The sequence below is a fragment of the Scyliorhinus canicula genome, chromosome 10 (assembly GCF_902713615.1).
Source record: "Scyliorhinus canicula chromosome 10, sScyCan1.1, whole genome shotgun sequence".
Lineage (NCBI taxonomy): Eukaryota > Metazoa > Chordata > Chondrichthyes > Carcharhiniformes > Scyliorhinidae > Scyliorhinus > Scyliorhinus canicula.
In genome coordinates, this window is record NC_052155.1 from 121,658,035 (window position 1) to 121,674,767 (window position 16,733).

At 47.5% G+C, this 16,733-nt stretch overlaps 1 protein-coding gene across 1 annotated transcript in view; it reads right to left on the bottom strand.

Moving 5' to 3' along the window:
• The window catches only part of LOC119972636 (serine incorporator 1-like), a 131,995-nt gene that overhangs the window by 50,411 nt on the left and 64,851 nt on the right, over positions 1–16,733 (bottom strand). Inside the window, exon 6 of the mRNA XM_038809665.1 lies at positions 6,819–6,988. Coding sequence (XP_038665593.1) covers positions 6,819–6,988 — 170 coding nt within the window. The remainder of the gene's footprint in view (positions 1–6,818; positions 6,989–16,733) is intronic.

The following is a 16,733-nucleotide window of genomic DNA, read 5'->3' on the forward strand; positions in this document are numbered from 1 at the left end:
ATAAACAACCAATATCCACTCCCCCCTGCTCCCCTGACGCTACCCCACTTCACATCCCGCCTTCCCCATTTTAACCCTCTTACCGACCCCAAACCCTTGCTGACCTCTGAAACATCCTTAAAGAAATCAATAAACAACTTCTATCACCGGGTGAACCCATCTTCCGACGACCTCAAGGTAAATTTAACCTTCTCCAATCTCAGGGATTCCGCCAGTTCGCTCACCCACACGCCAGTGGCTCTGGGTCCCGCCACCCAAACAAGATCTGCCTCTGGGCTATCAGGGAGGCAAAGGCCAAAGCATGGCCTCTCTCACTCCCTGAACTCCCGGGTCTTCCAACACCCCGAATATCACCAGCTCTGGACTCGGGACCAGCTCCACACCCAGAACCTTGGACATCACGTCCGAAAACCCCCTCAATCTTGGACACACCCCAAACATGTGGACGTGATTCACGCGCCCCCACCCCCGCGTACCGCCCACATCTATCCTCTAATCCCTCAAAGTACTACTCATCCTCGCCACAGACATATGTGCCCTATGTACCAATTTGAACTGGATGAGGCAAAGCCTCGCACACACAAGGACGCGTTCACCCTCCGCAAGGCCTCTTCCCACGTCTCAGCCTCCACCTCCCGTCCTACCTCCTCCTCTCACTTGCACTTAATATTCCCCACTGGGTCTCCCTCCCATTCCATCAACCCCTTATAGATATCTGACTCTATCCCTCCCATATTTTGTCCCTCGACAACGCCTAGTCCTGCAACCCCGGGGGCGGTGGCCCAGGAAAGGACACCACCTCTCTCCTTACAAAGTCCCGAACCTGCTGGTACCTAAAGCCATTCCCCCTGGGCAACTCATACTTTTCCTCTAGGTTCCCCAACTTCACAGAACAGAAACAGACTCCAAAACCTTCAATCCCTGCCTGCCGCCATCCCCAAAACGTCGCGTTCAGCCCCGCCAGTGCAAACCTATGGTCATCGCAGATCAGTGCCCACACTGAGGCATTCTCCAGCCCCAAATGCTGCCTCCACTGTCCCCACACCCTTAGAGTCGACACCACCACTGGGCTCATGGAGTACCTGGCCAGCGACAACATCCATGCCCTTAAACAAGTTCCCCTACACAATGCCGCCTCCATCTGTCCCCATGCCAACTCCTCCCCCAAGGCCCAGTTGTAGTTTATTATATTCGGCAGCACCAGCCCTCTTCTTCACCCCCCCCCCCCCCCCCCCCCCTCCAAGACTTGGGGACGAAGATTGGGAGGTTCTGAAATACAAACAGAAACCGTGGCAGCACCGTCATTTTCAGTCTGTACCCACCCTGCCAGTGACAGCAGCAGCACATCCCACCTCTTAAAATTGCCCTTCATCTGCTCCGTCAACCAAGCCAGGTTCAGCCTGTGCAATTGCGGTCAGCCCCGCTCCACCTGGGTACACAAGCATCATAAACTCGCCCCCACCACCCTAAACGGCAACTCCCCTTGCCTCCTTTCCTGCCTCTAGTCTCAATTGGGAGCACCTCGCTTTTCCCCATATTCAACTTGTATCCCGAGAACCGGCCGAACTCCCCAGGATCCCATGATGCCTCCAATACACCATTGCCTGAAACGAAATGAAATGAAAATCGCTTATTGTCATGAGTAGGCTTCAATGAAGTTACTGTGAAAAGTCCCTAGTCGCCACATTCCGGCGCCTGTTCGGGGAGGCTGGTACCGGAATTGAACCGTGCTACTGGCCTGCGTTGGTCTGCTTTAAAAGCCAGCGATTTAGCCCTGTGGCCCTATTGCCAAAGCGAAGTACAACAGGGAGACCGGACACATCTGGCTCGTCCCACAATGCAGCCCGAAGTACCCCAAACTCACTCAGTTCGTCTGCAGCGGACTCGCGACCGACGCCTTATATAGCAGCCGAATCCAGTACACAAACCCCTGCCTGAACTCAAACCGCCCCAGCACCTCCAGCAAATATGCCTACCCCATCCGATCAAACACCTTCTTGGCGTCCATCAGCACCACTACCTCTATCACCTGCCCCTCAGAAGGCATCATAATTAGGTTCAGCAGCCTCCTCACATTCGCAACAACTGCCTCCCCTTTACAAAACCCGTTTAATCTTCGCCCATCACCAGTATGCAGTCATCGATTCACGAGGCCAACACATTCGCCAATAACTTGGCATCTATGTTCAGTAGTGATATCGGGCAGTACGACCCGCACTGATCCGGATCCTTATCCTTCTTAAATATCAGGGAGTTGGAAGCCTGCGACAATGTGTGGGGGAATTCCCTTCTCTTCCTTGCTTCATTATACACCCTCACCAGCAGAGGCCCCAAACCTTTTATAAAACTCTACTGGGAACCCGTCCGGTCCCAGGGCCTTCCCTGCCTGCATCGCCCCCATACTCTCTATCATGTCCCTCAACCCAATTGGGTCCCCCAGTCGCTGAAACAGCCCCTCCTCTACTTTAGGAAACTTCGACACATCCAGGAAGCGGCGCATTACCTCTCTCTCTCTCACTCTCTCCCCCCCCCCCCCCCCCCCCCCCCAGGGGCTTTTCACAGTAACTTCGTTGAAGCCTACTCGTGACAATAAGCGATTTTAATTTAATTTAATTAATTTAATTTAATTTAATTTAATTTAATTTAATTTAATAACCAGCCCTAAATGAAAACCTGCTCCACCCATCATTTCCTCAGCCGGGTCCCCTATCTTCAGGTGCATCTCCTGCAAACAGACCACATCCGCCTTCAGACTTCTCAGATACATGAACACACGCGACCGTTTAATGCGCCCATTCAACCCCCTCACGTTCCACGTGACCAGCCTGGTCGGGGGAATCCCATCCCATTCCCCTGCTGATCAGCAATACCGCTTTTTGGGTCAGCCCCCAGCCCGCATCATGTGCCTCTCAAAGCCCACCCTTGGATGACCACCTACATCGATCTCTTCCAAACTGTGCCACACCCTCAAACAAAAATACAACACCCCCACACCTTCCATCTGGCAACCCCCCCACTTCACTCCCGTTAATTAGCCCACCTAGCTAGCATGGTAGCTCAAGGTATCCAACTATCCGACCTCCTTCCAATTCCCCTCCCCTCCCCTCCCCAACCAACCATCTATCCTTCAAGAGTAACAAAAGGCACACTCACCATCGTTCATGCCCAACAAAACCTGCCCCTGAAAACTCACCACCAAACACGTTAATGGACACCCAAAACTCCTCCAAAATTCAATGTCCAGATGCACCTTCCAGTTCATTGTCCCTCATAAATTCCATTGCCTACTCTGGCGTGTCGAAATAAAACTCTTGCTTCTGGAAGGTCACCCACACGCGGGCCGGATACAGTCCCCCAAACCTCACCCACTTTTTAAAGAGGGCAATCTTAATCCAGTTAAACCCAGCCCTCCTCTTTGCCAGCTCTACATCTAATCCTGGTACACCCACAGCTCATTCCCTTCCCAGGAACATTTCCTGTCTGCCTCGCCCATCGAAGGATCTTTCTCCTTGTTCAAAAAATGGTGCAACCGCACCATCGCCCTCAGCGGCTCGCCTGCATGCAGCCTCCTCCTCAGCGCCCTGTGAGCCCGGTCCACCTCCAGGGGCCGATCAAAGGCCCCCTTCCTCCATCAACTTCTCCAACAGCTTTGCCACATACACGCAGCCTCCGCGCCTTCAAAGTATTCAGGCATCCCAACAATCCTTAGGTTTTGCCTTCTGGAGCGATTCTCCAAATCTTCCACCTTCTTCCTCAGCCTTTTCTGGCTCCGATTCACCCCCATCTCAGCCACTAATGAGACCAACTGCTCCTCGTGCTCCCCCATCACCTCCTCCACTTTCTGAATCACCTACCCTGGGACTCCAGCCACTGCTCAACTCGCTCGATTCCACATCTCAGCGGCTCCACCACCTTGGCTAGGTTTTCCAGGGCCTCTTTCTTCTGCTGCTTAAACATACCATTCAGGAACTCCGCCAACTGCACCGTCGACCACTGGGCAGACAGCACAGTCCCCTTGCCCTCCGCCATCTTTTCCTGTGGCTCACCTCACAAACCCTCCTGCTTGAACAGCACTTTCTTTCTCATGGCGTTCCTCATCCGCTTAGCCATGCACCAGCCACACCAGAGGACTATTACTTTCCCCAGCCACAACTGTACCTTTTGCATAAAAATACATCACCCTTCAGGCGAGGAAAAGACCAAAGAAAATCTGCCTTGAGCGGAAGCCACCAACTGTGCGGTCATTTACTCCATGGCTGCCACCGGAAGGGCTGAACTAATTATCTTAATGACAAAAACTCACCACTTTGTGCTAGAAATGACCAGAATTGTCAAAACTTAAATTTTATCATAGATATGAATGAGGAATATTTGTTAGGAATGTTTGTTATTACCGCACAGAAAGAGGCCATTCAGCCCATTGTGTCTGCACCAGTTCCCAAAAGAGCTATCCAGCTAGTCCCATTCCCCAGCCCATCTCCGCAGCCCTCTAAATTAATCACTTTCAAATATGTATCCAGCTCTCTTTTGAAACCTCCTATGGAATCCACCTCCACCACTCTCCCAGGCAGTGCATTCCAAACCCTAACAACTCTCTGAGTAAAGAAGCTTCTCCTCATCTCACTCCTAGCTGTCTTGCTGATCATCTTGAAATTGTGACCCCCCCCCCTCGTCACTGATGTACAAACTAGTGGAAACAGAATATCCTTCTTTAGCCTGTCAAGATTGTTCAGAATTTTGAACACCTCAATGAGGTCGCCTCTTAATCTCTACTCTAAGGAGAACAAGCCCAGTTTGTCCAATCTTTCCCTACATCTAAAATTCCTTATTCCTGGTATCATTCGAGTAAATCTCCTCTGGAGGGCTTTAACATCCTTCCTTAAATAAGGTGCCCAGAACTGAACACAATATTCCAAATGTGGTCTGATCAATGATTTGTAGAGGTGTAACATCACTTCCTTGCTTTTATACTCTGTGTTTCTATTTGTAAAACCAAGGATGCTATAAACCTTCTTAACAACTGTTTCAACTTGCCTAGCCACCTTCATAGAATTATGCACTTGAACCCCGAGGTCCCTCTGCTCCTGTACTCCCTTGTACTCTCCTCAAAGTTATACAATTGGTCTCCCCATGTTTCTTCTACCAAAATGCATTACCTCTCATTTCACTGCATTGAAGTTCAGCTGCCAGGTGTCTGCCCATTTGGCCAACTGGGCCTGATCCTATGTTCAGACAGGCCTGGAAAATGTCTGTCAACAATTCCGCAATATTCTGCCTTACCTCTCTCAGCAATGCAGGATGCATCCCATCCGAGCTTGGCGACTTCTCTACCTGGAGTGCTGCCAGCCTTTTTAGCACTTCTTCTTTATCACTATACTGCTCATATCTAGATTGCTAGTCTATTACCATAACCACTATGTGATCAGAGGAGAGCTGGCAAGTAGGATACAGAACTGGCTTGGGCACAGGAGACAGAGAGTAGCAGCAGAAGGGTGCTTTTCTGAATGGAAGGCTGTGACCAGCGGAGTTCCACAGGGATCAGTTCTGGGAACTTTGTTGTTCGTAGTGTATAGAAATGATTTGGAAGAAAATGTAGCTGGTCTGATTAGTAAGTTCGCAGACAACACAAAAATTGGTGAAGTTGCGGATAGTGAAGTGGATTGTCAGAGGATACAGCAGGATATAAACTGCTTGGAGTCTTGGGCGGAGAAATGGCAGATGGAGTTTGATCCGGACAAGTGTGAGGTAATGCACTTTGGAAGGTCCAATGCATGTAGGAATTACACAGTAAATGGTAGAACTCTTGCAAGTATTGACAGGCAGAGAGATCTGGGTGTGCATGTCCACCGATCACTGAAAGTGGCAACGCATGTGGATAAGGTGGTCAGGAAGGCATACGGAATGCTGGCCTTTATTGGTCAGGGCATTGAATATAAAAATTGGCAAGTCATGTTGCAGCTGTACAGGACCGTCATTAGGCCTCATCTGGAATATTGTGCACAATTCTGGTTTCCACACTAGCAGAGGATGTGGATGCTTTGGAGAGGGTACAGAAGTGGTTTACTAGGATGTTGCCTAGTATGGAGGGCATTAGCTATGAGGAGAGGTTGTCTGTTCTCTCTGGAACGATAGAGGTTGAGAGGCGACCTGATAAAGGTCTACAAGATTATGAGTGGCATGGACAGAGTGGATAGTTAGGTGCTCTTTCCTCGGGTAGGAGAGTCAAGTACTAGGGGACATAGGTTTAAAGTGTATGGGAAACGTTTAGAAGAGATGTGTGAGGCAAGTTTTTTACACAGAGGGTGGTAAATATGTGGAATACGTTGCCTGGGGAGGTTGTGGGAGCAGGTACGATAGCGGCATTTAAGAGGTATCTAGACAAATATGTGAATAGGGTGGCAATGGAAGGATACGGACTCCTTAAGTGCATACAGTTTTATTTTAGGCAGTACCATGGTCGGCACAGGCTTGGAGGGCCGAAGGGCTTGTTCCTGTGCTGTATTGTTCTGTCTTTGTTGATACTACACAATTTGTACTGAATGCACGGAGATAAATCTTGCTTCAAGAACAATTTTGAGTTAGATTCAAATAATGCAGTCAGCTACTAAGAGCCAAGGTTTTCTTTTAATGTATATCTATTATTCATCCGTATCGATTCTTAATCCAACATTAAAGTTATCAACCAAGTTTAGTTATCTTAATTCAAATAGATCCATTTAAATTATATCAATAAGATATTAAAGAAATATTGGGATCATTTTAAAAAAAGATGATATTAAAAAAAATTATCATGAAATTAAGATTTGTAATATGCTTACCTGGATCTTTGGATGAACTGATATTAAAGAAGCAACAACACAAATAAGTATGTTGAAGCTAATAACAAATTTATTTTCTATACAGCCATCAACTGTGGTGTAAAACACATAGCAGAGGATTGCAGTGGTTAATGACAACACATAATTCAGACATGTAACTGATAGAAGTGCTGCAAAGATACAAAAACAGAAAAATGTCACTAAAAATCTTATAATGACCATGCCAACGTTCTCCAGACAATTTCAAAGCAATACTGTTAAATAATAACACAATGTTGCAAAGCAAGTCATTGAAAGTGGCCTCTCTTTACCAAGTGTTAGAAAAGATTCTAAGAAATCAATTACTATTAAAGTATGGTATATTGAAATGGTAACAGGGGCTAAATATTTTGATTTAAGCGCCAGATGACTTCAGAAGATCTTGCCCAGAGACCTCTGAAACATTTTGGATTTTCCTGGTTCCCCAGGTGATTCTGTCTTTACTTCCATGTCCCAATTATCTCAGGGTGATCATTAATTTAGTTAAACTTTATACTGAATTATAGACAAGTTTGAGTCTTTTAAATGTGGGCCTTTGCCTCATCCAATTCAGTTCAATGAGTTCTTCAACGAGGCCAATTTCAGCATCATACCCAACCAAACCCCACGTTGTGAGAAATTGAAATTTTGTAGAAGCTCAGTATAGGATTTGAAGACATCTAAGTTTATATTTGCCTTGACATAGGGATTAATATTTCCACTGCAATGGAAGAGTTATTTTATGGTCTACCCTGCCAGGTGTATTTTTAGCAGGAAGGCATGTAAAATGTGTTGGCTGGCTAGTCCATCACCTTCCTGCCTAAATGGGCATCTTATTGGGGGGGGGGGGGGGGGGGGGGGGGGGGGGGGGGGGCTATGTGCATCTGGGGCAGAAACCCCCCCCGCCGCCCTTCCCCCACCCACAACTCCATGGGCTCTCAGATCCCTAAAACTGCGGAACTTGCATTCCTGTGACAACTATCTCTCTCCTTCCTGCAGTACCAGCAGTGCCCACTACTGAGTTCTGGCACTGCTGAGACTGCTAGATTTGCCAGCAACTCCCCTTTGATTGGATGGCCAAACCGTTAAGTAAAGAACACAAGGATATGAACTTGTACTTTGCCAATCTAGAATCTGATGTTTTGCACAAAGCTGGCCTAATTTTGTTTTTAAATGCTCAGCCAATTACTGTGATGAACAAGGTTGTTTTGGTTCCGCATAAAGAGCTCAATAGTTCAACAGGATTGAAGATTAGTTGTGGAAAAATAAATTCCTGAGATCAGAAGTTGACAAAAAAAAGGATTGGTTTTAGCAGGAATAATTAGCAAATATGAGAGACAGGAAGGGAAAGATTTTCACCAAATCACAGGAATTGCTGAAACTGAGGAATGTTCAATGATAATGCTCGTGATTGTATAGCAAAAACAATACAAAAATAGTTACCTGTTATTCTCTCCTCACATCTTAAGACATTATATTTGTACTTACTTTAGTTATCTTATTTACATGAAAGACAGAGTAAATTTGGGCCAGGATTCAAACCTGGATCTCTGACCTCCAGTTAAGCACACAGGTAACTGAATTACTTGTAGATGCTTTGCATCAAGTCTCCACAGAAAAGCTAATTTTCTAAAAGATAAGTATTTCACATTATATATACAAGAAAAATGCAATATTTACCATGCTTCGACAAGTTCAAAAACTATAACTGAACACTTTTCAAAGAGTACGACTGAATACAGCTAACATACGAAAAGTACTGAAATATTATTCTTTACATTGTTCTTTGCATCTTGACAAACACATGGATAGGATGGGTATAGAGGGATACGGCAGAAGGAAGTGCTGAGGGTTTTGGCAAAGGTTGGTATCATGACCAGTACAGGCTTAGAGGGCCGAAGGGCCAGTTCCTTTGCTGCATTGTTCTTTGTATTATGATCCTGATAATAGCTAGACTATGATTGGGCTTTTGTATGAGGTACTACATTCTGATTGCTTCCTTTTCTACCACTAACCAGACTTTAGCCAGACAGCATGCATCTTCTTTGGAAATGGGGAGGGAAGTCAACCATGCAGCAGTAATGACCGCTGGTTGTGAGGCCTTCAAGCAGCAACCAGATGACCTCCACACCCAAAGTTATCGTCCGATACCTTGTCCTAAAACACAGCTGCATTTGTTTTGCTGTCGACTCCTCTCAGATCTTTTATTTTAAATGGGGTTGTGCTCAGGAACCTTTTCTGGATTAGCCTTCAAATTGAACATTGCCCTGGATGCAAAGAAAATGGAAACTAGACCCACCATGTCGTAAACTGCAGCCGAGAAATAATGCAAAATGTTACATTGTCTCCCCGCTTCATGCAGGGACTAATCTAAGAAATGTTAATCACCTGCAAAGTAACATTGGTGAGTCTAATATCTAGACTCGTGTTAAAGATGGAAATGGTCCCAGACTGAAATCCTGTTGTAAATGTTGTGTGGGGACCTCTGGTGCCAATGACTAGTACAGCAGCTTGTGGTGCATTGTTGAAAATATGGCTCGAAATAAAGATTACTGTGTATGTCAATATACATATGTTCAATGCATTTGTATGAAATTTAATTTCAATAGTAACATTATCCCTTTCTGCTTAACCTTCTAATGTACAAAATAACTGCAAATACTTTTTTCAAAAGTTGTATATATCGGGCTGGATTCTCTATTTGGGAGACTGAGAGCGTCATTCAACCAACATATTTCTAAGTGTCATTTTGGGCCAGTTTGGCGGGGTCTTTTGTGTCGGCTACTGTGGCGAGATCGTGGCCTGTATTCACCCGCACTTAGTTCCAAAAATGAGCCCCACGTGAATCTCGCCATGCCTGGCTCCCTCACCTTCTGATTCGCCCGAGTCATGCATCAGCTGCTCGCTGCTCACTCCCAGTCAAGAAATGAGGATGACAGCACGGACACCTGCTCCTCATTTGGGGATGCCGACCTGCCCAGGCTTCCGGACGCAGTGGATGAAAGGCGGGACACCCTGTTTCCCAGAGGAGGTAGGAGAATCTGCCACCTGGGAGGCAGTGGCAGCTGCAGTGATTGTGGCCAGTATGACCAGGAGGACCGCCGTCCATTATTTGAAGAAGGTGAATAACCTCCAATGAGCTGCAAGGGTAAGTTACCACCTCACCCATGGCATCAGTCTGTAGCCATCTGAGATGGCCACTTCCAACTAAGCACAGAGCAACTCGCAAAGACTGATGGGTAAAATGGAAAAGCCAAGAGTCAGGCAGGTTCTGAGCCTGAAATGCATATTTGTCAGAAAAGTCCAGACGGTATCGAAACCCCATCCTATTAGCATGTTAATCAGGCCGATAAGGCCGATTAGCAGGTGATGGCCCATCTCCCCCAACACAAAGGGCTGGTATTACAGCTACCGGGACAGTCCCAGACATTTCGGCGCCACTCCTTGTCCAAGGGAAACACCAACAACGGGATCAATGACCGCTTGAGACACGCCCAGTCATCCAGATCCCCGCCCACCTATTGGTTAAGGAATTGAACGGAGTGATCAGGGATCACCCAATTAGTAAGGCCCCCAAATCAAAGGACCGCCCAAAAGAGCACAACCCCCCCCCCCCCCCCCCCCCCCCCCGAGTATAAAGAAAGAGTTTGTCATATGTTCGCTCTCTTTTGGCCTTGGTACCCCGGTCACGGTCATCGCCAATTGCAGAAACACCAGAAGCAAGTTCGAGTTCAACGCCCACCACCAGATGGATGAGCCCAGCTGAGCAGCAGTTCCTTCTTCAAACCCAAGAGATCCAGAATTGAACAGCGGCCACTGTTTGCTGACCTAAACTGGGTGCCCGAAGTTAAGTACAGGTTGGCTTAGTAATAGGAGTAGTTACCTAGTAGTGTATGTTGCATGATTGATTGTATGTAAATAAAGTACCCTTGACCTTGAACTAACTATATGATGTTTGGCTCTTTGATCGATAGCCGGTTGAAACTTGTGGTGGTATCATTCGATACCTGGCGACTCCAAGCATTCGGACATAGACAATATAGAAAGAAGGCAAATTCACTGATTGCCCTAATTGGAACAGAGCCAGAGTAAAGAGCATAGTAAAGAGAATTCGGCAACAGTTATTGGCGACATCTGACAGGACTCGACCCAGAAGTGACCATGTCACTCTGAGAGAACCCACAAAAGCATTTGAATTAGAATCCAAATTGGCAAAGTAAAAGGAACCACAAGCGAAACCAGTATCGATCAAACACCCAGAATTCGGAAGGTTTTGCATGTGCACTAACAAAGGGATATAAGGTAAACTCAATAGATTTTGTTGTGTGAAACTTTCGGGAGTTGCGTAAACCGGAAAATAGATTAAGCCGTACCCGTGTTTGCACTATCGCTTTATCCCCCCTTGTTCCAAATTTCTGGTAAAAGACAGAAGAGTAATTGTAGCGATGGCCATGAAGGCAATGGAACGCCTTATGCATCCACAAGAGCCCGAGGTCACAGCGACCAATAGATCAGAACAGTGTCCCATATGGGAAGAGGAGATTAGGAAGTACCCAAAGGTGAAAGGATGGTCCCTATGGTCTGAGTTTTACGCGAATGAAGAGACAGGTCCTGGCAGCATAGGACAGACTTGGTGGGACATCCTGACCGAGATCCATAAAAAGAGTTTAGCTAAGGTTTGTAAGCCGATGGCAATCGTGTCCTGTCTGGCACAATTGCGAGGCACCGAGGAGGTCGTGAAGACCCTCCGCAAGCAGCTTGAGGAGAAGGAGAGGAGTAGAGAGGGAGATTTAAGGGAATGCGAGAGATTAAATGTACAGCTCCTGGAGCAGTTAGCAGCAAAGGACAAGGAAATGGATGATGTCAAGAGGGCAAATCAATCCTGTCTCGCCCATCTTGGCAGCTTCCAAATCCAATATGATAAGGCCTACCAGGACACACAGCGTGCTGTACTGGTAAGAGAAGAGACAGATATCAGGTACAGATCATAAAGAAACAATGCAATGATTTGAAGGCAGCCCTCCGAGCACTCCACAGTTCCTCCACGGAACAGAGGCAGAGTTCGGCGGATCATGCCAAATGCAGGCAGCAAATTGCAAGGTTGCAATCCCTGCTATCAGTTCAAAATGGGTTCAGAGACACCTTTGGCCCACAGCTAGACCAGGAAGACGGCCCTGATTGGCAGGAACTCAGTGAAACAGGCCAACAGTACGTAAGTGAGACCGAGAATCAAAGTAGAGCCCCCCAGGTCCCGAAGAGAAAAGCACCAGCACCACTGACTGCACAGGCAGCACCTAACCCAATGAACCCCATTATCACGCAGCGCAGGATTACCATGGAAGGCCAACCCGATTTTGTATACACCACCCCATTATCGATCTCCCAGTCATGAGATGCCCGCGAGAAGACTTTCCACCCCACATCAGACCCACACCACTTTTTCGAGTTAGTGAAACAACAGACGCTCATGTACGGTTTAGGCGAGCCAGAGCAGGTTAAGCTCATAATTATGTGCTTACACCCCTCAGTAAGTTCAGCACTTCCCGACCCACAAAATGTAGGAGGAGGTAGCTTCCAAGAAATGAAAACTGCCATCTTAGAGGCCATTGGCTATAATAGAGGAGATCCGGTAAACGGACTCAACCGATGCAGGCAGAAAAAGGGAGAGCATCCATCAGCATTTGCAGGACACCTTTGGATCCATTTCACTGCTGTATTCGATGAATTAGCCCGCGACCATTTATCAGCAGACAATACGGCCAAATGGACCTGCACGTTAGTATCCCACGCCGCAGAGGCAGGACAGAAGTCTTGTGCCAATTGTGACCCTTCAGACCCAGCGCACAATGAAGTGTGGGTTCTGAAACGATTGTCCAAAGCTTGGGAATAGTCGGTACAGAAAAGGACAGAACATGAGAAAGTAGACGCCACCATGAACCCAGTAAGAGCAGACCAAGACCCCGCATGGGTAAATGAAGACAGAGGTACAGAGCCACACCCCAAGTCACAGGAATGCTACAATTGTGGACAGAAAGGACATTACGCCCGAGAATGTCAAGCCCCCCCCCCTCAAAGCAGCAAAGGAATCAACACCCAAACGCTCCCCCCCCCCCCCCCCCCCCCAGAAACAATACCTGACCCATTCGCTGCGTTAGCACCAGACCAGATGATTTGGCCATAAATAGCACTGATTGACGGTGTTTGGGCTCCCCAACTTGGGTTTGCGATACCCTTTGCGATAAGTCCGGAAGACCAGTCATTGCAGGCACAGTCCGGGGACACCCTGTAGAGTTCCTTTGGGACTCAGGAGGGTCTCGAACCACGTTAAACTCCTCCACCATGTACCAGAAAGAGATATGGCTCACTACGGACACCATTACCCTTAGTGGCTTTACAGGTCACCTCCAGCAGGGACACATCACAGCCCCTGTGGGCGTACAGCTCGGTAATGTCAAGACAAAACACTCAGTTGTTTCAGTAGATTTCCCCCAGGCAGCAGAACACATCCTGGGCATCGATTTCATGAGTGCACACAACCTTTCCTTTGACCCAGTCAACTGATGCATATGGAAAATGGCTAGAGCAGCGCGAGCCCCACCACACTCACAGTAGGAGATTATGCCCATAGAATCAGCTCAGTAGGAGAGTACTGGTTTCATCCACAAACCATTACCATACAAAGCGGTTAGAGAAGTCTTGAAAAGACATAAAACGATGTTTGCCCAGCACAAGTACGACTGCGGCAAAATCCCAGGAGTAGCAAACATTACAGATCCCGATCCCAAGCCCCAGAAACAGTACGGCTTCCCCCAGCAAGCCGCGGGACAGATAGCCAAAGCTTATTGACGCAAGACGTGATTCAACCCGTTGCATCGACAATAATGCCCCGATTTGGCCAGTAAGAAAACCCGATGGAACATGGCAACTGACCATCGACTACCGAGATTTGAACAAAGTAACTCCCCCAGCAGCCCCTACCATTGCCACAAGTCCCGAGACCATGTTGAGACAGGGACTCCAGTCAAATTTCTTTCCGTATTAGATATCAGTAATGGCTTTTGGTCCATACCACTGGACAAAGCATGCCAGTATAAATTTGCGTTCACTTTCCAGGGACAGCAGTACGCGTGGACGTGCCTTCCACAAGGCTTCCACATCTCCTCCTCCATTTTTCACAGACGATTGCCAAACAGATTATCTAAATTTTCCCGCCCTGAATGTCTTGTTCAGTATGTGGACAACTGGCTCCTGCATACTGACACCAAGGAAGAGCACATCTCACTTCTTTCTGCATTATTAGAACTCCTTACAATGATTGGATGCAAAATTAAACCCAAGAAAGCCCACATCCTTCAGGAAGAGGTCACTTATTTAGGTACAGTTATCACGCATGGGAAACGTGAAATAGAACTCAAACGCATTCATTCCATCGTAAATTTGCCCTTGCCCCAGAACGTTACAGCCCTCCGGTCATTTTTAGGACTGGTTGGCTATTGTCGGAACCATATCGACGGATTCACCACAAAAGCAGCCCTACTCTCCAAGTTACTAAAGAAACAGATCCCATGGAAATGGCGTCCACAGCACACGGATGCTGTGGATGCACTGAAACGCGCCCTGAGCACAGCCCCTGCTTTGCAAGCCCCAGATCCACACTCCCTGTACGCGATAGAGGTAGCGACCACCGACTGAACCCTTACGGCCGTACTCCTGCAGAAAAGGCATGGTCGTCTAGGACCCGTAGCCTATACCTCACGAGTCATAGATCCAGTCAAAGTAAGAAGTCACCACCGTTCCTCCCCACCCGGTAACGTGAAAGCTGACGCCCTAGCGAAGGCAGGCTCACGACATGGCCACTTTTGGCAACCCCCGAGTTTTCCCCAGTACACGCAGTTCAGGTCTCCCAGACCAACATCCAAGACCTAGCACAGGCACAAAAAGAAGACGAGATATTAAAGGCGATTTTAAAAGGAAACTTCCCAGCTCCCTATGAAAGGTTTAGAAATTCTTTGACGGTCCATGAGGGAATCGTTTTAAAAGATGGAGTTTATGTAGTCCCCACCCAGGACAGGAACAAGATAATTTGCAAGTTCCATGACGGACATGGACACCAAGGGATTGAATCCGCCCTTGCCCACCTCAGACTCCTCTGCCGGTGGCCCCAGTTGAAAACCGGCGTGTCCCACTACATCAGGAATTGTTTGATTTGTGCTCAAAACAACCCCGATAGGTATGTGAGAAAAGCCCAGCTCTGACACACCCGCCCTGTAAATGGCCTGTGGGCAAACCTAAAATTAGATTATATTGGTCCCCTCCCCCCTCCTGCAGAAATGGTTACAAGTATGTGTTAGTAGTGATAGACACATTTACGAAATGGGTTGAAGCATTGAGAACCATTGAGAACAAACACAGCCAAGGACACCGCAAAGGTCTTAACAGGACACATTTTTACAAGATGGGGACTCCCCCGGAGTATTGACCAAGGTTCCCACTTTACGGGAAGAGTCATGAAAAATGTTATGACAACATTTGGAATTAAACAAAAGTTCCACATTGCCAATCACTCGCAGTCCAGCGGCATAGTGGAGCGCATGAATCATACGCTAAAAGCCACCGGTAGGAAAATGGTGCAGCAGCACAATACAATATGGGACACAGTTCTCCCATTAGTACTGATGTTTATTTGGAACACAGTGTTAAGCTCTACAGGATATACCCCCCCATACCCTCATGACCGGACAATCCATGAAGGGTACCGAATACTTATTCGGACTTGATTTGGCCAGCCCCGCAGTCACCGCCCTGACCCATGAGAAAGCAGTCCAGCACATGGTATAGAATATTAAAGCAGCACAGCTCACTGCAGCTGTTCGACTCGGCGCTAAACGAAAGCAGAGTAAGACCTGCTTTGACAAGACAGTACACCCAACAGAGTATACAGTCGGACAGCAAGTAATGATCACCTTGTACAACACTAGTTCGTTCCTCTCCCCTAAATTTGCAGGACCCTATTCAATTTCAGACAAGGCAAGCCCCTCAGTTTAAAAAATCACATTTCCAAACGGAAAAGCAGGATGGTTCCATGTAAATCAACTTAAGGTTTATGAAACGCAGTGCAGCCACTCGCACCACCTCTCATTGGTGATGGCAGACAATGAGGACCCGCCCACTGACAACCAAAGTTCCCCCTCCCCCAGCAGCAGCAGCACGTCCACAGACACGACCTTGACCATGCCCCCAGAATCAAATTTCACCCTGACGCTCGTTCCGGCTGCTAGCAACAGCGACAGCACTACCGAAGCCCCTGAGAGACCCAAACAACGATCCCTCAAACCAGGCCCCAGTCACTACAGGCCCAAACACCCCAACGACGGTACACTCAGCCCCTTTGAAAGAATTTATCTGCCCACTCCGGAACCTGACCTGCCACCTGACGATAGCGACACCCCCCTGACAACCTCCTTACGGACCATGAATCACTGGCACCGTGACAATTCCTGTCACTTGATGAGAAATTACGAAATGGACCCAACATCGGCAGACGCCACGTTAGCAAGCAAACTCCATGAAAGAGTTTGGCACCCAGGAGATGGAGACAGCTACGAGTCTGACTCCCACCATGGTAACCCCTTTGCAAATCTTTTTGAAATGGAATCTTCAGGTGTCCAAATGATGAGTCAGGAACCAATGGAGATTTATGGTATCCTGTACTTTGATGGAGTCTGCCCGTTTTTTTTCTTCAATTTGTTATTTTTAAATGTTGAATGTTTGTTTATTTGTGCGACTACTCATGTCGATCTCACTGAATTTCTTGATGGTTTCTTCTTTCGGTCTCACACCAAAGTTCTTGATGCAGCCATAATTTCTCGTCTGACGCCACATGGCATTTAATGAAAC